The sequence below is a fragment of the Scyliorhinus torazame genome, chromosome 11 (genome assembly GCF_047496885.1).
Source record: "Scyliorhinus torazame isolate Kashiwa2021f chromosome 11, sScyTor2.1, whole genome shotgun sequence".
NCBI classification, from domain to species: domain Eukaryota; kingdom Metazoa; phylum Chordata; class Chondrichthyes; order Carcharhiniformes; family Scyliorhinidae; genus Scyliorhinus; species Scyliorhinus torazame.
The window spans coordinates 239,618,511-239,639,618 of NC_092717.1; the positions used below are offsets into that span (position 1 = coordinate 239,618,511).

At 45.8% G+C, this 21,108-nt stretch overlaps 1 protein-coding gene across 4 annotated transcripts in view; it reads left to right on the top strand.

The window, feature by feature from the left end:
- The window catches only part of trappc8 (trafficking protein particle complex subunit 8), a 228,050-nt gene that overhangs the window by 114,737 nt on the left and 92,205 nt on the right, over positions 1-21,108 (top strand). For all 4 annotated transcript variants that reach the window (XM_072468480.1, XM_072468481.1, XM_072468482.1 and 1 more), the window contains 2 exons: positions 157-307; positions 11,461-11,561. In XM_072468480.1, the coding sequence (XP_072324581.1) occupies positions 157-307; positions 11,461-11,561 (252 nt within the window). The remainder of the gene's footprint in view (positions 1-156; positions 308-11,460; positions 11,562-21,108) is intronic.

The following is a 21,108-nucleotide window of genomic DNA, read 5'->3' on the forward strand; positions in this document are numbered from 1 at the left end:
TACCTGGAAACTGGGTTCTGTAAGAGTGAACGAGAAAAGCTTCAAATGTGTTTACCTGCAGGTCAATGTGAATGGGCATGTCAGAGTCCCGGACCTCTAACAGCTTGGGAAATGAGTTTTTGTTGAGCCTTTATTTTGCGTCTTTATTTTAATCAGATACCCACCTGAAGCTCCAGAGTTGCAGATAAGAAAAATGGCCGATCTGTGTTTCTTGGTTCAACACTATGACCTGGCCTACAACTGCTACCATACAGCAAAGAAAGATTTCCTCAATGATCAAGCAATGCTATATGCAGCAGGCGCATTGGTTAGTACTTAACTACCCAAATTATTAAACTGATAAATTGGGACAGGACATGAAAAAGACGAGGAGAGGTGCATCAATGTTGTGGACATATACATTATTTTGAAAATTACCTATTGATTTATCTTCATACTGCGATACATATTGATTTTAAAGAGCATTGCATCATCTGTTCAAGGTATGTGTCTGTGCCTCTCGAGTTTTCCCCATTTTAGTCCATAGGAGAAGAAATGACTGGTGGCAAATGTGTGCCAGCCATTCACACTTAGTGTTGCCAAACTCCATTAACTTCCAATTGTTAACAAAAGAAACTTCTGCTAAAGCTGCTCAGTGCTTGGGGATAAACCTTGTACCATATTAACCATTGGCACAACTCCGTCATCTCACAGTGGCATTGAGCAGATACTTTCCTCATGTTTACCACTTTAATTGTCTTCATTAACTTGAAGCCATCGGCAGATAGTGATCCAATGATTGAATATACAAAAAATGAAGTCAAAACCATGGTTATAAATGTCTTGATGCATGTAGCTTTCCCCACTTTTTTTTTTGTCTTACAACTAATTTACCAACTCGATTGATGGCACTATAGAAGTAGTTCATTGTCACATATATAGAATCATGGAACAGTATAGCAAAGACAAGAGGTTGATCGGTGCATCAAGTATGTGCCAGCTCTTTCAATAATGAATATGTATATTCTCACCTCTGCCCATCTTTTCTTTAAGTATATTTCCAACTTCCATTCAAAATGACTATTAAATTGTTCTCTACGTACCTGAAAGTACATCCCAGGTCGTAAAGATCATTGTTTTAGCTTACATCTTACATCTAGCAAGAAGTCATCCAGTCAGGGCGGCACAGTGGAGCAGTGGGTAGCACTGCTGCCTCACGCAGTAAAAGGCCTGGGTACGATCCCGGCCCCGGGTCACTGTCCGTGTGGAGTTTGCACATTCTCCCCGTGTCTGCGTGGGTCTCACCCCCAAAACCCGAAGATGTGCAGGGTAGGTGGATTGGTCACGCTAAATTGTCGCTTGGAAAAGTTTATTTTAACAATCATTCAGTCCTTTGTTTAATGTTTAAACTTATCCTGGATAATTAGCTCATCTATTTCTCAATCTTACTCTCTTCGAAAAACATTGCTTAATGTTCTGCAGTTCCTTTGACACCCTGGATTCTAAACTGTGAAAGCTTGTTCTGTAATCGTGTGTTCATAGAATTTCATAGAATTTACAGTGCAGAAGGAGGCCATTCGGCCCATCGAGTCTGCACCGGCTTCTGGAAAGAGCACCCTACCCAAGGTCAACACCTCCACCCTATCCCCATAACCCAGTAACCCCACCCAACACTAAGGGCAATTTTGAACACTAAGGGCAATTTATCATGGCCAATCCACCTAACCTGCACATCTCTGGACTGTGGGAGGAAACCGGAGGAAACCCACGCACACACGGGGAGGATGTGCAGACTCCGCACAGACAGTGACCCAAGCCGGAATCGAACCTGGGACCCTGGAGCTGTGAAGCAATTGTGCTATCCACAAGGCTACCGTGCTGCCAGAAGATGTTTTCTGGATTAGAATTCTCCACACCTGTTGAATTTATTATCTCTATCTGTTCTCCCATATTATCATCATACTGTTCAGAGAATTAAAAACCTCATTAAATTAGTCCCTTTCATTCAGAAATTAGTCTTGGTCCTCGTCAATGATCCTCCATCTTATCTATAATGTGGGGGTCAAAGTAGAGGCAACACTGTAAATGTGACCACACTTAGCTGAGTTACCAACATGTTATCCTTTTGAGTTATGTTACATCATTTTCTTTTATTTACTTAAACTGTGAACCACCCTTTTAACAATGCCCTCAATCTTTCCTGCTATTGCCTCAAGAATGTTGGCATTCATTTTGTAACCTACAATGTTCCTTCTCCCTCGTCTCCTATCTTTTCAATTATTGGTTTTTAATCTTAGCTGCTACCTCTTCATTGATCTAACTATGGTGTGCTTTTGACCAAGTTTCCAATTTGACCAGAATTGCTCTGCTATGTTGTTATATTTTTGACCCATTTCTATTGCTGCACTCCACTCGCTCACCACCATCCTCATTTGTCTTCACTCACTACCATCCGATCTTCAAACTATTTTTCAGTCTTGGGTGTTGTATCACAATATTAGGAGGTTTGAGGGCCCTTTGAAACGTGGGGAACGGTCAGTCGAAAAATGGAATAATCATCTTTTAGTGTCACAAGTAGGCTTACATTAACACTGCAATGAAGTTACTGTGAAAAGCCCCTCGTCGCCACACTCCACCGCCTGTTCGGGTACACAGAGGGAGAATTCAGAATGTTCAATTCACCTAATGAGCAAGTTTTTCGGGACTTGTTGGAGGAAACGGGAGCACCCAGAGGAAATCCATGCAGACATGGGGAGAACATGCAGACCGGATCCGCACAGACAGTGACCCAAGCTGGGAATCGAACCCGGGTCCCTGGCGCTGTGAAGCCACTGTACCACCAGAATGGATGGAATATATTTAACGACATCGGTAGCGAGTCCGTTAATGAGGTGTGAGGAGAAGTTGGCACACAGGATTCTTGGATTGCAAAAGCGAGTGTATATTTTAGGCTACATTTCCGATGCTGTAGAGAAGTAGAGGTTAGAAATCAACTAAAATTGAAGATGAGGACAAACTGAATGATAAAAGAAAGAAGTAGAGAAAGCTTAAAAGGAATGAAGGTCCAAAAATCAAAAGGGACAGTTTTTTGCAGAAACTTCAGTTAAAAACAACAATGCTAGAGGATAATCTAAAAATAGCATGAAAAAAAGTCTCATTGGCCTCCAGGGAAGGATAGTGGACAGGTGGTGAATCCATAAGTTGTTGAGAATGAATTAAGTGGCTAGTGTGGTGGATTTGAAAGTTTAGGCAAGTTAACTACGATAAGGGGCAAAAGGAAGTGCTAGTACCTAATGGGGATACATCCTCAGCCCATGAAGCATTTGAAGAAGGTAACTGCAATAGGCCTCAACAAAACCTCATTGCTCTACTGAACATGGATGTGTGCCGGCGAACTTGAGTCTGGCCAATGTAGTGCCCATTTTTAAAAAGGGAGATGGAGCTAATTACAGGCCAGTAACTTGAAGACTGGTGTAGGGGAAATTTCAGAATCTTCACACTTGAGGATGAAAGTGCTGTGAAGCAATAACAAGATTGGTGCTAACCGGCAATCATGTTGGACAAATTTCATAGAATTCTTTCAGGAGGAACAACAGGAGTTGACTTAAGTTTTTCCAGAGTACTTGGGAGTGTTCGGTGTCCCCCAAGGCCAGTTCTGGGACACATCCGTGACGTAAATGTCGAGGATTTGGGTACAGGCCCAGAGGGGAGTGTTGTTGAAATTTGCAGATGATGCTGATTAAATAGGGACGACAAATAATTCTGCGGAAGGCCAGAGGACGCTAAAACCGTACCAGTTAGAATTCCATACAAGTAAGTAGGATTTTTATGAAAGCATAATGGAACAGAAGTGAGCTTCTGTGGAGCAGCAGACGTACTTGTCAGTTAAATTTCACAAAACCTCAAAGTAGCAGCTTGGCTTGATAAGGCCAAGTAATTAAAACATTTGAAAGAATTTTCGGTTTTACCTTGGAGCATTGGAGAATGCAAAGCATGATGAGCTGATAAATCTTTGCAAGACCTCAGTTGGAGTATTGTGTGTAATGTTAGGCTCCAGCATCATAGGAGGAACATTGAGGCATCAGATATGCCACCGCGCAAATCCAGTAGGATGCTGCCTGTTAGGAGGACTTGAAAGATGTGTTTTTGTTTAAGAGCACTGAAGCTTAGACAAAGATATGCTGAAAGTGTTTAAGATTATTAAAGAATTAAACCAGGTAGGTTTAACTGTTTCCACTAGTTAACAGTCTAACTAGTTAACGAGGAGCTGTAGATTGGAAGATGCAATGTAAGATTCAGAGCAGAGGGCAGCGGAAACTGCACAGAATTGAGGCTGTGAAATTCATTTCTTGGGTGAGGAGGTGAGGTTGGAAGTGTCAACATTAAGGGTCAGATTGGCTCGATGGTTAAAGGGATATAGGAACTCGATGGTTAAAGGGATATAGGAACAGGTTGGTGAAGTGTTTGCAGAGGCCAATTTGTCACAAGTGGGTCCTGTATCCATGCTGCAATTTCTACATATTTCGGCTTTATGGCCCTTGGATCTCTGGCCTCCTGTGTCCACCCTGCCCTTCGATCAGAAATCCTTTCCTGACACAGCACTGAAGTGGCCCTAACCAATGTTACTAATGACATTCCCATTAGTCATATTTAATTACTCTGCATTCGTCCACTCCATGCTCTCCACCTCGCTGCCTCTTTTCCAGCTCGTGTCGCTGCTTGCTTTCTACTGCTGTTGCCTATCCAAGCCACCTTCTCAAGGGTAATTAGGGTGGGTAACAAATGCTGGCCTTGTGATGCTCACATTCCATGAAAGAAAAGAAGAAAATCGCCTCAAGCAGTGGATTGTCTTCCCACACCAACAATGTCACTTTGGTAGCCCCGCCGAGGGTTGAATGTTAATTGTACAAGGACGCTGATCTCCCCTCTACCCCTCCAGCATCTTTCCTGACTCCATCACTGCCTCTTGTTTAACCTGGCATTCACACTGAAGCACCAGCATTGGGGAGCTGATGCTGAAAGGTAGCTGTAGACATGGAAGGAAATGCCCAAGGACAGGAAAATTAATCATTGCTTTAAACGTCCGTAAATGTTTCATGGCCACAGGCAGAGAATAATTAGAAGGACAGGCCCCTTAGTTTAAAAGAAAAAATTCAGAAATAAATGTAGGAGATTTAAAAAACCTAATCTCAGTTTAGTTTAGCACATGTGGGATTCTGAAATGAAATGACATGAAAATCGCTTATTGTCACAAGTAGGCTTCAAATGGAATTACTGTGCAAAGCCCCTAGTCTCCACATTCTGGCGCCTGTTCGGGGAGGCTGGTATTCTGAACTGGGCAAATCTGTTTTATAAATGTATTTTCTTATTGTGTAGAGTTGTACTGTTTGTGTGTAATTTCAAAGACTGGCAGAAAACATATTGGGTGTGTCAGTAGTGAGGGGTGCCTGCAAAATTAATTATCCCAATCCAAAATACAATATATTGCAAGTTATTCTGATGTGCAGTGTATGTGGCCCTCTTCCAACCTTTAAGATCCCACATTTATTTTTGTTTCCACTTTTTTTGCCAGATTCCTTTTCTCCCTGCCTTTCTTGACATTAACTCCTTGAGATATGAGCAAGTGGCCCTCTTGTGCTTTGCTTATGTGGTCACTATTTGTGAATATTGACAGCTGTTTGATCATGGGGGGGTATCACAGTTGAATCTGACGCTACCCAAACACTTTCAGCAGGGGCTGCTGGGTAACCATAAAAGGAGAGAACCTAGTTGAATTTTTTTTTTCTTTCCCAACCCCACTCGGGGTAAAGCTGAATTTTGGAGCTTTTACCTCTAATCTAAACTCTAGTCAGCATGAACATCATTGGTGGCACTGTGGTTAGCGCTGCTGCTTCAGCGCCAGAGGGCCGGGTCCACTTCCAACCTCGGGAGATTGTGTGGAGTTTGCACCCCGTGTCTGCGTGAGTTTCCTCCAGGTGCTCCGGTTTCTTCCCACTGTCCTGGGATGTGCAGGTTAAGTGGAATCCCATGCTAAATTGTCCCTTAGTGCCCAGGGATGTGCAGGTTAGGGTATAGGGGTGGACATTGATGCAGTGCTTATTCAAAGGGTCGGTGCAGACCGGATGGGCTGAATGGCCTCCTTCAGCACTAGAGGGTTCTATAATTCTAATCTACCCAATAGCGCCGTGGACCCGGGTTCGATTCCAACCTTGGGTGACTGTGATATTCTCCCCAAATCTGCATGGGTTTCCTCTGGGTGCTCCAGTTTCTTCCCGCTGTCCTAAAATGTACAAGTTAAGTGGATTGCCCATGCTAAATTATCCCTTAGTGTCCAAAAGGTGAGGTGGGGTTAATGGGATAGGATGGGGGCATAGACTCCAAGTGGGGTGCTCTTTCAGAGGGTTGATGCAGACCTGATGGGCTGAATGGCCTCCTACACTGCAGTGATTCGATTTCATAGCTTCCTAGTCTGTGTGATTAACTGTTTAATCTTGTTCATCTTTGGAGGTGAGTATGACCATGTTCAACATCTGGGGAGTTCAGTCGGGTTCCGGTGGGTGACTACTAAGTAGACCTGCACCTGGAAGGCACAGTGGCACAGTTGTTCGCACTGCTGCCTCAGCGCCAGGGACCTGGGTTTAATTCTGTCATTGAGTGAGTCTATGTGGAGTTTGCACTCACTCCCCGTGTCTGCATGGGTTTTTTCCGCTTTCTCTGGTTTGCTCTCACAGTCCAAAGGTTAGACAAATTGATCATGCTAAATTGCCCCTTCGTGTCCAGGGATGCGCACTTTAGGTGGGGTTACGGGGATACGGTGGGGGAGAGTGGGTCTAAGTGGGGTGCACTGTCAGAGGGTCGGTGCAGACTCAGTGGGCCAAATGGCCTCCTGCACAGTAGCAATTTGGTGGTTCTAAGGCAAGATACTGCAGGCAATTGAATTTTGGCATGTTGCAGACTGGTGATTTCCTGTGATTGCATTTTGTCCGTCTCTGATATGCACTTGCTTTCGAAAGAGGCGACAGCAGTTTTAATTGGTTGCACCGGATGCCGTGATCCTGGGTGTGCTTCTCCCACAACTCTGTCAACATCAAAGCTCAAGTGAAACTTTCATCGTGCCCTTGCAGTGCCTCCTCTGACCGCCGTGAGACCACAACCCAGGCTCGGGCTCTCTATAGAAGATTCACTTTGGTATTAGTGTCAGATATTCTGGCTACATGACCAGTCCAACTTGTCTGTGACTGTCTCAATATGCTGTGGATGCTTAGCACACCAGCTCAAGGTGAGCACCTCCGTGTCATGGTATTTTGTCCTGTCATTTGATCTTCAGAAGCTTCTGAAGGCAGCTCAAGTGAAAACGGTTGAATTTCCTAGCTTCATGCTGGTATACAACCCAGGTCTGACGAGTGCTGGCCGTGGACTGAAACAGTGGGCTTGGGATAGGACATCTGGAGCCGTCGCATCCATTGGAGAAGCCCATGCCTCGTTGTACATGCAGTGCTGAACTGAGAATCAATGCGCAGTCATCGGCAAACAAAACATCATGAAGGATGTCCTTGGAAGCCTTGGCTTTTGCTTACGGTTGTCTCAGATTGAGCAGCTTCCTAGCCAGGTGATAAGATTTAGATGCCAGGATCACCAGCATGGAAGGCATTGAAGAGCATGGCAGAGGAAAGATTTTCGGAAGAGGGTTGGCATGAGCACGTAGCCCTGTTTAACTCATTAATAACTGGGAATGGTCCAGAGGACTCAACGTCATCCAGGACATGCATGAGCACACCATTGTGGGACTGTTGACCCATTGTCATGAACTTCTCAGTGTAGCCAAATTTCTCAATTACCATAGGCCCCAGTGCCTGTCTGTGTCAGGTCAACAAATGTGGTGTAGGGGTTAGTGTTCTGATCTTGGGGTTTTTCTGGAGCTCGTTGCAAAAACCATATCAATGGTTCCTCGATTTCTTCTGAAATTACACTTGTGCAGTAGATTCTGGTTGGGATGTTGCACTGAAGTAGTTCAGAAGGATCCTGACGAAGGTTTTGGCGGGGAGTAAGATTCCTCTGTTGTCGCAAGATTAACCAGCTTTCCATTTGCACAGGGGGACAATGGAGGCATCTTCGTATTCCCGCGGGATGGTTCCTTGCTCCCACATAGACTGAAAGAATTCAGTGAGTTTCTTGACCCAGCATTGACCTCCAGTCTTGCAGCACTCATCTGGAATAGCACCAGCTCCTGGAACTTTGCCGATAGGCAGGAATTTGACTGCATTTATTTCTGACAGTTTGGGCGGATCATCGAGAGCAGTTGATACCAACCCGTGGCTCTCTGTTGATTGTTTCATTAATACATGAAGGCTGATTTGAAAATGTGGGTAAAATGCTCTACTCACCTTTCTAGGTTTTGGGCTTTCTCTGTGAACAGTGTTGATCCGACAGCAGAGGATTGGTGATGTCCAGTGGACCGTGGAATACTGTAGAATCTCTCCGTTTTTGTGGTCTTCATATGACTGAAGATCATCAGCTTTCTGATTCAACCCAATGTCTTGCATCTCTGAGCTTACGTGGACAGTCCTAGGGATGTTTTGGTCAGCATCATACTTGGATAATGATGACTTGTCAAGAGAGTTGATGTTAATGACGTGATGTGTCTCCTCCATTAGTTTCTGGATTACCTCATTGATTCCAATCTTATGAGAGATAAAGCCAAGAATCTCTGGAACAGTGGAGTACACTGTTTCTCTAAAGGTGACCCAAACATGTTCAATGAGTCTGATTTCATTTTGGATGTACGCAATCGACTCATCCTCATGACTGCCTATTTGAGCCTCGAGATATTCAGATGCTTCTGGATCTCCATGTTCTGGATCTTCATGCCCTACAGACATCTAGGCAGATAGATCTTGATATTAAGCTATGAAATAATGAGACATTAGCCATCCAGTAGTTAGTGCTGCACATGACTTCTGTCACATGCACATCTTGTCTGTCTCTCTGCTAATGACATAGTCAATTAGATGCCAATGCTTAGTATGGAGTGCCCCAAGACGTTTTGTTGTAATTAATAAGGCGGAAAACCATGTTGGCGATTAAGAGCTCATGTCCATTGCACATTTTTAGTAAGAGGCAATCAGTTGTTCCAACTACCTCCATGATTTTTTTTCCACTGACCCCTTCCCCCACCTGGTCACTTGTGTCAACTCTTGCCAGGAGGGCATCATAAAATTTATCCTTGACTTTGTGAGGGTTGGCCATGTTGGGGGCATACACTCAGTTGCTTGCCTGTTGCCATGCAGAAGGGTTAAGCACCCTCAGACTATCATTAAGTAAGTCAGCTTATCTACGAGATGGTTCATGACAAAAAGCCTATGCCAGTTTCTTGCTGTTCTTCTATTCCATAGTTACTCCAAAGGAATGGGGGTGACACGGTAGCACCACAGCTCCAGGGTCCCAGGTTCAATTCCCCGCTTGGGTCACTGTCTGTGCGGAGTCTGCACGTTCTCCCAGTGTCTGCGTGGGTTTCCTCCAGGTGCTCCGGTTTCCTCCCACAGTCCAAAAATGTGCAGGTCAGGTGGATTGGCCATGACAAATTGTCCTTGGTGTCCAAAAAGGTTAGGTGGGGTTACTGGGATAGGGTGGAGGTGTGGGCTTAAATAGGGTGCTCTTTCCAAGGACCGGTGCAGACTCGGGCCAAATGGCCTCCTTTTGCACTGTAAATTCTATGTCTATGAATGTGTAACCTGCACCAATTTCATTGAGCTGACCCTCTTCGCGTGGGCTCGTCTCACTGAGGGTGATGATAATAATAATAATAATAACCTTTTATTGTCACAAGTATGAAGTTACTGTGAAAAGACCCATCCCACCACATTCCGGCAGGATGTTGTACCTCACCAGCTGTTTGGTAATGCGAGCAGTTCTTCTCACAGGCCTGTTGGCTGTGGAATTATTCACAAGGGTGCACACATTCCATGCACCAATGTCACCGTTATTTTTTTAACATTGACTTAATACTGCATTGATGCGATCCCTGTCAATTCTTGTCTGTTGGCCAGGGACGTGAAACAGACAATGTTAAGGGCATCTTTTACAGCCCCTTCCTAAGAAGATGAGCACTGTACTCCTCAGTCGCTCAGGTTGCTGTGTTCCACTTCTGTTTCATTGCAGTGAAAATTGACCTTATGAGCAGCCTGTGTGCAGGTTCGGGCTGCAGCTCCCAATAAATCCACGCCAGCTACGTCCCGAGTCCATCACCACCGGACTTGTGATAGATAACAGAGGGTAGAAATATAAGCATGGGTATTAATTGGACTATAGTAGGGAGGGTTGCACATAGTCTCATTTTCTCGTCCTGACCTATCCTGGTCCAGTAACCAGCTGATTCCAGATGGCTGGGGACAGATCTAGCTGCAGTGTATTTTGTTGAGCTCTGCGAGTTTCACAACACAATGCTGACTCACCTTCAAGACCGTTAGACCTTATATTGGTCTCATCTGCCCAGTCTGTTGGAATCGGTCTTCACATGCCAGGTTCGACAAATGTCTAAGTTGCTGAAGATAGGAGACCTGATGGCGATGCTCACCTGGTTTGACCCGCCTGTTGAAGTGGTTTGCCGCAGTGTAATCAATGTCACATGCTAACCACTTCTTGGACCACCGGTGAGAGTGGGATGACGGATGAGCCACTCAAAAGAGAATGATGAGCCTACTTTAAGCGGTGCATCCCTCCCTTGCCCTCCGCTATTCAACACAATTTACTGATCTATTTTCTTTGTAGATTCTCTTTCTAAAATGTTGAAGAACTACAGCATTGGCATTAAAATTCACTGTAGATTTAAGACTATTGGCAAGAGAGCCAGAAACAATAGAAGGAAATCATTTTCAAATTATTCCGTTGAATTCCGAGCTTAAAAGGAAGCAGAATCGATGATGACTTTCAAAGGGACATTGGATAAATATTTGACCTGGGAGAACTTGTTGGGCTATGAGGAAAGTGCGGTGAGAGTGGGGCTAATTGGATAGTTCTTCCAAATTCACTCGAGGCTGAATGGCTGCCTTCTTTGCTGTACTGTTCTATGTGGAAATTAGTACTTGTGTGACCAAGATGAGATTGAACCTGTTGTGCTTTGCATCCTGTACCTCGCAAAATGTACTTCCTGTTTGACTGGAATCCAGTCATTGGTTTTTGCCTTTCTTTTGAGGAAGAGCTGAATAGAACGAGTAATGTTTGCATGGAGGTGCAGTTGAACATAATTTCCATCTTTGATTTCCTAATCCTGTACATCGGACTAATTGTTCGTTGTACATACAATTTTCATCTTTTCATTCCGGTTTTTATTTTGATCATTTCACAATGTTGCAAATCAGTCACCCCTTCAAAATCGAAGTCTTAAGAAAAATATATTGTAAAGTTATGTTGTAGAATTGCTGAATACTGTGTTAACACCTGAGATAATGCTTCCTTTTTTTGTAAAATTTTAACATATCTAAGGAAATGGCGGCAGCATCAGTTTTTCTTCAGCCTGGAGCACAGAGACAATATCCCACCCATTACATGGAGACAGCTATTCAGACTTACAAGGACCTCTGCAAGTACGTGAATCGTGGTCAAATTGGCTGGGAATTAACAATGGGGAGGTGGAAAAGCTTACTCTGTACTAGTTTGAAGTTGTTTTAAGGTTCGAAACCAGCTGTGAATTTGGTGGTGAGGCCTTGCATCAAAAGAATTAAAGCAGGGGGTCGGGAACTTGATCGAGCAAGGGTTAAAGGAATGATCATGTAGAAAAGGAATATAATTCATAGCAATGGAACTTCTATACAACTCTAACAAGACCTCCCTGCTTTTATATTCTATGCCTTTTTTGCCACCCTATTAACCTGCCCTTCCGCCTTCAGAGATCTGTGGACAAACACACCAAGGTCCCTTTGTTCCTCAGAACTTCCTCGTATCATGCCATTCATTGAATACTTCCTTGAAACATTGCTCCTTCCAAAGTGTATCACTTCAAACTTTTCGGGTTAAATTCCATCTGCCACTTCTCTGCCCACTTGACCATCCATCCTGTCTGTCTTCCTGTCGCCCAAGACACTCAACCTACAATATGTGAGCCTATGTAGACAGAGCGTTTGGATAGGATCAGTGCCATTTAAAGGATATTGAAGTTTGAAGGATGTAGAAAGAGGAGTACCAGCTGCTTATGGAGTGGAACATAAGAATAATCATTAACTTGCACACTTCATGCATCATCTTGAATCAATAGTATTTCTCCTCTGGCTTTATTGCTGCACAGCCCAGTGTGATCAGAAAGAACCCACGTATTAGGAAAATAAAGGTAGTTTTGAGGAATTGATATTTGTATTGGTAAACATTAGAAATAAGTTATTGCTTTAACTGGGTTTAATTCAATGTTTCTGTGCCTGGAAGGGTTAAACTGGACAAAAGTGTTTGTATGTGTGGGGGTTGGTTAAGTTTCAACTGTTTCTATTGTTTTCAGAGGGCTGTGTTGTGAGGAATATAAGAATATGGGTATTGCTTAGCAACTGTGGCCTTGTCAGGTAGAAAAACATTTTAGATTTAGTTTAGCTAATTTGACTGCAGTTGGAAATAGGTAGCGAGCGATGAGGCAGATCTCTCAGCTCTGCTAGAAGCAGTTGGTTTAGAAGGCTGGAGAGGGAACATTTCTCTCCGCTTTGGGAGAAGAAAAGCCATACCATGGAGTAATGGTTAAAAAAAAGAATTGCAGAGATCAGACGCAGCTAGTTAAGGAAACTAGAGAAATGAAGAGAAGTTTCTAAGAAGTCTGAGGTTGAAGTTTCTGAAACCGAGAATTGTTCAGTGAAGACATAGTTGAGAAGAAGACTGAGACACCAGAACGATATCTGAAATGATTTTCAGGTTTCTGAGATTTTACTGCAGCCTGTGGAATGAGAGTTGAAATAACAACGGAAATTGGTGGCAGGATAGAGTTTGTGTAAAAGCAGTTGAGACAAAGGAAACCTGAAAAGAGCAGCATAAACTCCTGGACTCGTTATGCCAAATGTGGAGCAGAAGCTCAAGAGTCATTTATAAAATCTGGGCTGGCTTTCAGAATGCAAACTGCTAAGGGAAAGCATTATCATAAGAGAAGTTTTAAAAGAGTGTTTTGGGGAGTGGAGTTTGGAAACTCATGCGATCATCCGGGGGGGGGGGGGGGGGAATCTGAGGAGAAATGCATAGACACTAACTTGGGTTCAGAGCAGAGTGCATGTGTGTGACCACAATCCTCTTGTAGCTTAAGATGTACTAGATGCACTTTGTAATCTGTGTGTATTGGCTAACCTAAGGGAGGGGAGGGGGAAAGTAAAGGAGTATTCTATGATCCAATTTTTCCATGTTTAATAAAAATGTTTTTGTTGTTAAAACAAAGCGCTCCTGTGACTCTGACCTTCCATGTTTTATTTTTAAAAACATAAAGTTTTAAGGTCTTTTAACCAGGGTTCCATTCTGGCATCTTCCCGCCCAGCTATTACATCAGTTGGGATCTTAACACTAGTTTGTTTAATATTATTTTGGTTGAGCTTGCTACTCCGAGCTAGATTAATAGTAGATAGCTGCAGTGTGCTGCGTGCTCCTAATAAGGGAGGAAAGTTAGCTGGGGTTGCCGCTGTTGAAAACATTCCATTGAGACTCCCTGAAAAGCGCAAGTATGCAATTGTTGGATTCGTTTGGAGGTTGGCTAACGTGCCTACACCTTCCCTCGCGCACACTTTCCTCCACCCACACACTCTTGATTGGAATGAAGGACTGGAACAGTGGCTTGGGGCCATGTGAGTTGTACCCTAGCATCAGTCAGCAGAGCAAAGAGAAAACTTGTGCCTGATTTTTTCTTTAAAGTCTTTGTTTATTTGTTGGAGGAAATTAAATTTCTTAAATTTAGGTCTAAATTTTCTCGGGAGATCGTAGAAGCTATAGTATAGCAGTCTTTTCGCATGAACCACAAATTGAATGATTTTGTTTATTATTTGCTTACATCAATGCAAGGGATATTTTGTGTTCAATAGATTTAATAACTGATATTTAAACTTGCTTGAAAACCAAAGACGAAGAAGGGATACCATTGGATATAGAATGCTCAGATGATAATGGGTAGTACGGTTTTGGATGGGGTGTATGTGCAGAGTTTTGTATATCTCATTGAATGGAATTACGTGGAATTTGCAGCATGAGAACGGGCTATTTATCTGAGCTGCTCTATGGCGGTGTTTATATTCTATAAGAGTATCACTCCACCCTGAACACTTGCTCCAGCCACCGTTCTGATCTCAATACCCGTTATTCTCTTCTACCTCAAGCCTCCTATCAAAGGCGTCATTGCTATCTGCTTCAACCATTTCACCTGTCAGCGAGTTCCATCGAGTTAATCACTTTGTAAAGAAATTGATCTATTTGTGGCTCTCTCTCCAATTTATGCCCACCGCCCTTCCTTCTGTACTTTGCAAATGGCAATAGTTTCTCCACATCCATCCTGTTTGACCCATCCCATAATTTAAAGAGAACCTCTGTTGGGCCTCTTCCCCAGAGTACTGAATCCCACCCTGCCCAATTTTTCTTGCTTGTTGCTGCTGCTTCTCCATTCCAGTCATACTTTTTTAATAAGGCCACAAAGGAGTCCACACCAAGTAGTTCAAAGAAGCTTGAGTTTATTGACAATGACCATTATATACATCACATGGTAGATCCCAACTGGGTCAGCCTTGCCGGTGCCAAACTGGCTGGCTTTATACATCATACAATTATACATTGTTTAGAGATCCCTCGCCCCCTTAACGGGGAGCTCGTATTCTGTAGAGTTCACGGGGAGATTGATTGTTCCCGCTCCGTAAGACCCTTGCGGGTTATAACACATGCCCGTATATATCTGTTTAGCACAGGGCTAATTCGCTGGCTTTGAAAGCAGACCAAGGCAGGCCAGCAGCACGGTTCAATTCCTGTACCAGCCTCCCCGAACAGGCGCCGAAATGTGGCGACTAGGGGCTTTTCACAGTAACTTCATTTGAAGCTTACTTGTGACAATAAGCGATTTTCATTTCATTTCATATCTTTTCATGCGCTGTTTTCCCAATGCATGTGCTTTATGTGGTGTGGAGACCAGACTGTGTATAGTGTGGCTCAGTTGGTTGGGCAGCTGGTTCGTGATGTGACGTGACTCCCAACAGCATGGGTTCAATTCCCGTACTGCTTGAGGTTACCATGGAGGCACTGCCTTCTCTTTTTTTTAAAAAAAATATATTTTATTCAAAATTTTTGGCCAACCATAATAGTACATTGTGTATCCTTTACACAGTAATATAACAATATAAATAACAATGGCCAGTTTTTTAAACAAGAAATAAATAATATATAAACAACATCAAAATTAAAAAACAAAACTAAATGGCAACTGCCTTGTCCCAAATAAATACTCTCCAAAAATACAATTCAGCAGACCAGTATACAATTACCTATAACAACAACCTATACATATTATACTTATACACTAACATCCCTGAGAGTCCTTCTAGTTCCCACCCCTCCCCCCGGGTTGCTGCTGCTGTCTTCTTCTTTTCCATTCCCTCTATCTTTCTGTGAGGTATTCGACGAACGGTTGCCACCGCCTGGTGAACCCTTGAGCCGATCCCCTTAGGACGAACCTAATCCGTTCCAGCTTTATAAACCCTGCCATGTCATTTATCCAGGTCTCCACACCCGGGGGCTTGGCTTCCTTCCACATCAACAGTATCCTGCGCCGGGCTACTAGGGACGCAAAGGCCAAAACATCAGCCACTTTCGCCTCCTGCACTCCCGGCTCTTCTGCAACCCCGAATATAGCCAACCCCCAGCTTGGTTCGACCTGGACCCCCACCACCTTCGGAAGCACCTTTGTCACCCCCACCCAAAACCCCTGGAGTGCCGGACATGACCAGAACATGTGGGTGTGGTTCGCTGGGCTTCTCGAGCATCTCGCACACCTATCCTCTACTCCAAAAAATTTACTGAGCCGTGCTCCAGTCATATGCGCCCTGTGTAACACCTTAAATTGTATCAGGCTTAGCCTGGCACACGAGGACGATGAGTTTACCCTACTTAGGGCATCAGCCCACAGCCCCTCCTCAATCTCCTCCCCCAGCTCCTCTTCCCATTTCCCTTTCAGCTCATCTACCATAATCTCCCCCTCGTCCCTCATTTCCCTATATATATCTGACACCTTACCATCCCCCACCCATGTCTTTGAGATCACTCTATCCTGCACCTCCTGCGTCGGGAGCTGCGGGAATTCCCTCACCTGTTGCCTCGCAAAAGCCCTCAGTTGCATATACCGGAATGCATTCCCTTGGGGCAACCCATATTTTTCGGTCAGCGCTCCCAGACTTGCAAACGTCCCATCTACAAACAGATCTCTCAATTGTGTTACTCCTGCTCTTTGCCATGTTCCAAATCCCCCATCCATTCTCCCCGGAGCAAACCTATGGTTATTTCTTATCGTGGACCACACCGAGGCTCCCGTCTTTCCCCTATGCCGTCTCCACTGCCCCCAAATTTTCAGAGTAGCCACCACCACCGGGCTTGTGGTGTATTTCTTCGGTGAGAACAGCAACGGCGCCGTCACCATAGCTTGGAGGCTAGTCCCCCTGCAGGACGCCCTCTCCAATAACTTCCACGCCGCTCCCTCCTCTTCTCCCATCCACTTATATACCATTGAGATATTGGCGGCTCAGTAGTACTCACTTAGGCTCGGTAGTGCCAGCCCCCCCCTATCCCTACTACGCTGCAAAAATCCCTTCCTCACTCTCGGGGTCTTCCCGGCCCACACAAAACTCATGATACTCTTCTCAATCCTTTTGAAAAAAGCCTTCGTGATCACCACCGGGAGGCACTGAAACACAAAGAGGAATCTCGGGAGGACCACCATTTTAACCGCTTGTAACCTCCCTGCCAGTGACAGGGATACCATGTCCCATCTCTTGAAGTCCTCCTCCATCTGTTCCACCAACCGCGTTAAATTTAACCTATGCAATGTACCCCAATTCTTGGCTATCTGGATCCCCAAGTAGCGAAAGTCCCTTGTTACCTTCCTCAGCGGTAAGTCCTCTATTTCTCTGCTCTGCTCCCCTGGATGCACCACAAACAACTCACTTTTCCCCATGTTCAGTTTATATCCTGAAAATTCTCCAAACTCCCCAAGTATCCGCATTATCTCTGGCATCCCCTCCGCCGGGTCCGCCACATACAACAACAAATCGTCCGCATACAGAGATACCCGGTGTTCTTCTCCTCCCCTGAGTACTCCCCTCCACTTCCTGGAACCCCTCAATGCTATTGCCAGGGGCTCAATCGCCAGTGCAAACAATAATGGGGACAGAGGACATCCCTGCCTCGTCCCTCTATGGAGCCGAAAATACGCAGACCCCCGTCCATTCGTGACCACGCTCGCCATCGGGGCCCTATACAGCAGCTGTACCCATCTAATATACTCATCTCCAAAGCCAAATCTCCTCAACACCTCCCACAAATAATCCCACTCCACTCTATCAAATGCTTTCTCGGCATCCATCGCCACCACTATCTCCGCTTCCCCCTCTGGTGGGGGCATCATCATTACCCCTAGCATCCTCCGTATATTCGTATTCAGCTGTCTCCCCTTCACAAACCCAGTTTGGTCCTCATGGACCACCCCCGGGACACAATCCTCTATCCTCATTGCCATTACCTTGGCCAGAATCTTAGCGTCTACGTTCAGGAGGGAAATAGGCCTATAGGACCCCCATTGCAGCGGGTCTTTTTCCTTCTTTAGGAGAAGCGATATCGTTGCCTCTGACATAGTCGGGGGCAGCTGTCCCCTTTCCCTCGCCTCATTAAAGGTTTTCATCAGTAGCGGGGCGAGCAAGTCCACATATTTCCTGTAAAATTCAACTGGGAATCCATCCGGTCCCGGGGCCTTCCCCGCCTGCATGCTCCTAATTCCTTTCACTACTTCCTCCATTTCGATCTGTGCTCCCAGTCCCACCCTCTCCTGCTCCTCCACCTTAGGAAATTCCAGCTGGTCCAGAAAACGCATCATTCTCTCCTTCCCACCCGGGGGCTGAGCTTCATATAATCTTTCATAGAATGCCTTGAACACTCCATTCACTCTCTCCGCTCCCCGCTCCATCTCTCCCTCCTCATCCCTCACTCCCCCTATTTCCCTCGCTGCTCCCCTTTTCCTCAATTGGTGGGCCAGCAACCTGCTCGCCTTCTCCCCATATTCGTACTGTACACCCTGTGCCTTCCTCCACTGTGCCTCTGCAGTACCCGTTGTCAGCAAATCAAATTCTACGTGTAGCCTTTGCCTTTCCCTGTACAGTCCCTCCTCCGGTGCCTCCGCATATTGCCTGTCCACCCTCAGAAGTTCTTGCAGCAACTGCTCCCGTTCCCTACTCTCCTGCTTTCCTTTATGTGCCCTGATTGATATCAGCTCCCCTCTAACCACTGCCTTCAGCGCCTCCCAGACCACTCCCACCTGGACCTCCCCATTATCATTGAGTTCCAAGTACTTTTCAATACACCCCCTCACCCTTAGACACACCCCCTCATCCGCCATTAGTCCCATGTCCTTTCTCCAGGGTGGACGCTGTTCTTTTTCCTCCCCTATCTCCAAGTCCACCCAGTGTGGAGCGTGATCCGAAATAGCTATAGCTGTATACTCCGTCCCCCTCACCTTCGGGATCAACGCCCTTCCCAAAACAAAAAAGTCTATTCGCGAATAAACTTTGTGGACATAGGAGAAAAACGAAAACTCCTTACTCCTAGGTCTGCTAAATCTCCATGGGTCTACTCCTCCCATCTGCTCCATAAAGTCTTTAAGCACCTTGGCTGCTGCCGGCCTCCTTCCAGTCCTGGACCTCGATCTGTCCAGCCCTGGTTCCAGCACCGTGTTAAAATCTCCACCCATTACCAACTTCCCCACCTCTAGGTCCGGGATACGTCCTAACATGCGCCTCATAAAGTTGGCATCATCCCAGTTCGGGGCATATACGTTCACTAAGACCACCGCCTCCCCCTGTAATTTGCCACTCACCATCACGTATCTGCCCCCACTATCCGCCACTATGGTCTTTGCCTCAAACATTACCCGCTTCCCCACTAGTATAGCCACCCCCCTGTTTTTTGCATCTAGCCCCGAATGAAACACCTGCCCCACCCATCCTTTGCGTAGTCTAACCTGGTCTATCAGTTTCAAATGCGTCTCCTGTAACATAACCACATCTGCCTTAAGTTTCTTAAGGTGTGCGAGTACCCGTGCCCTCTTTATCGGCCCGTTCAGCCCTCTCACATTCCACGTGATCAGCCTGGTTGGGGGGCTCTTTACCCCCCCCCCGCCTTGTCGATTAGCCATCCCCTTTTATCCAGCTCCCCCTTCTCCCCAGCAGCAGCAACCCAGTAAATCCCCCCTCCCACCCCCCCCCCCCCGCTAGATCCCCCACTAGCGTAGTTACACCCCCCATGTTGCTCCCAGAAGTCAGCAAACTCTGGCCGACCTCGGCTTCCCCCCGTGACCTCGGCTCGCACCGTGCGACGCCCCCTCCTTCCTGCTTCCCTATTCCCGCCATAATTATCATAGCGCGGGAACAAAGCCCGCACTTCCCTTTTGGCCCCGCCCCCAATGGCCAACGCCCCCAGCTCCTCCACCTCCCTTCCTCCCTCCCCCACAACCTGTGGAAGAGAGAAAAGTTACCGGGTCGCAGGATTAACAACATAAAAATCATCTCTTCCCCCCTTTTTCCCCCCTCTTCGCCCCCCATATTCGCCCCACTACTTTGTCTCAAACGTTCTATTTTATTAACCCGCTTATTCCAATTTCTCTTCAACAATAAATGTCCACGCCTCATCCGCTGTTTCAAAGTAGTGGTGCTTCCCTTGATATGTGACCCACAGTCTTGCCGGCTGCAGCATTCCAAATTTAATCTTTTTATGAAGCACCGCCTTGGCCCGATTAAAGCTCGCCCTCCTTCTCGCCACCTCCGCACTCCAGTCTTGATATACGCGGATCACCGCGTTCTCCCACCTACTGCTCTGAGTTTTCTTTGCCCATCTGAGGACCATCTCTCTGTCCTTAAAACGGAGGAATCTCACCACTATGGCTCTGGGAATTTCTCCTGCTCTCGGTCCTCACGCCATCACTCGGTATGCTCCCTCCACCTCCAATGGACCCGTCGGGGCCTCCGCTCCCATTAACGAGTGCAGCATCGTGCTCACATATGCCCCGACGTCCGCCCCTTCTGCACCTTCAGGAAGACCAAGAATCCTTAAATTCTTCCTCCTCGCATTATTCTCCAGCACCTCCAGCCTTTCCATACATCGTTTATGGTGTGCCTCGTGCATCTCCGTCTTCACCACCAGGCCCTGTATATCGTCCTTGTTCTCGGCAGCCTTTGCCTTCACGACCTGAAGCTCCCGCTCCTGGGTCTTTTGCTCATCTTTTAGCCCTTCAGTCGCCTGTAATATCGGGGCCAACAGCTCCTTCTTCATCTCCTTTTTAAGCTCTTCCACGCAGCGTTTCAAAAACTCGCGTTGTTCAGGGCCCCATATTAAACTGCCACCTTCCGACGCCATCTTGGTTTTTGCTTGCCTTCCTTGCCGCTGCTCTAAAGGATCCACCGTAATCCGGCCACTTTCCTCTCCTTTTTCCATCCGTATCCAGGGGGGATTCTCTTCTGGTTTACCGCACAGTGCTTTTAGCCGTTAAAATTGCCGTTGGGGCTCTTATTAAGAGCCCAAAAGTCCGTTCCACCGGGAGCTGCCGAAACGTGCGACTTAGCTGGTCATCGCTGCATCCGGAAGTCGAGGCACTGCCTTCTCAACCTTGTCCCTCGCCTGAGGTGTGGTGACCCTCAGGTTAAATCACCACCAGTCAGCTCTCAAAGGGGAAAATAGCCCACGGTCCTCTGGGGCTATGAAGACTTCACTTTTATTTTCCTAGTACGGCAAGTTTGTTCAGACCAAGTTCCTATTCCAATTTAACAATGTTTTGTTTTCTGTCCCTCTAAAAAATGAACCCCATTAATTGTTTGCATTCATTACCAAGTTGTGTTGCTACTTTCAATCATTTTGTGCCTATTTCCTGCTTGTTTATTCTTCTATCTC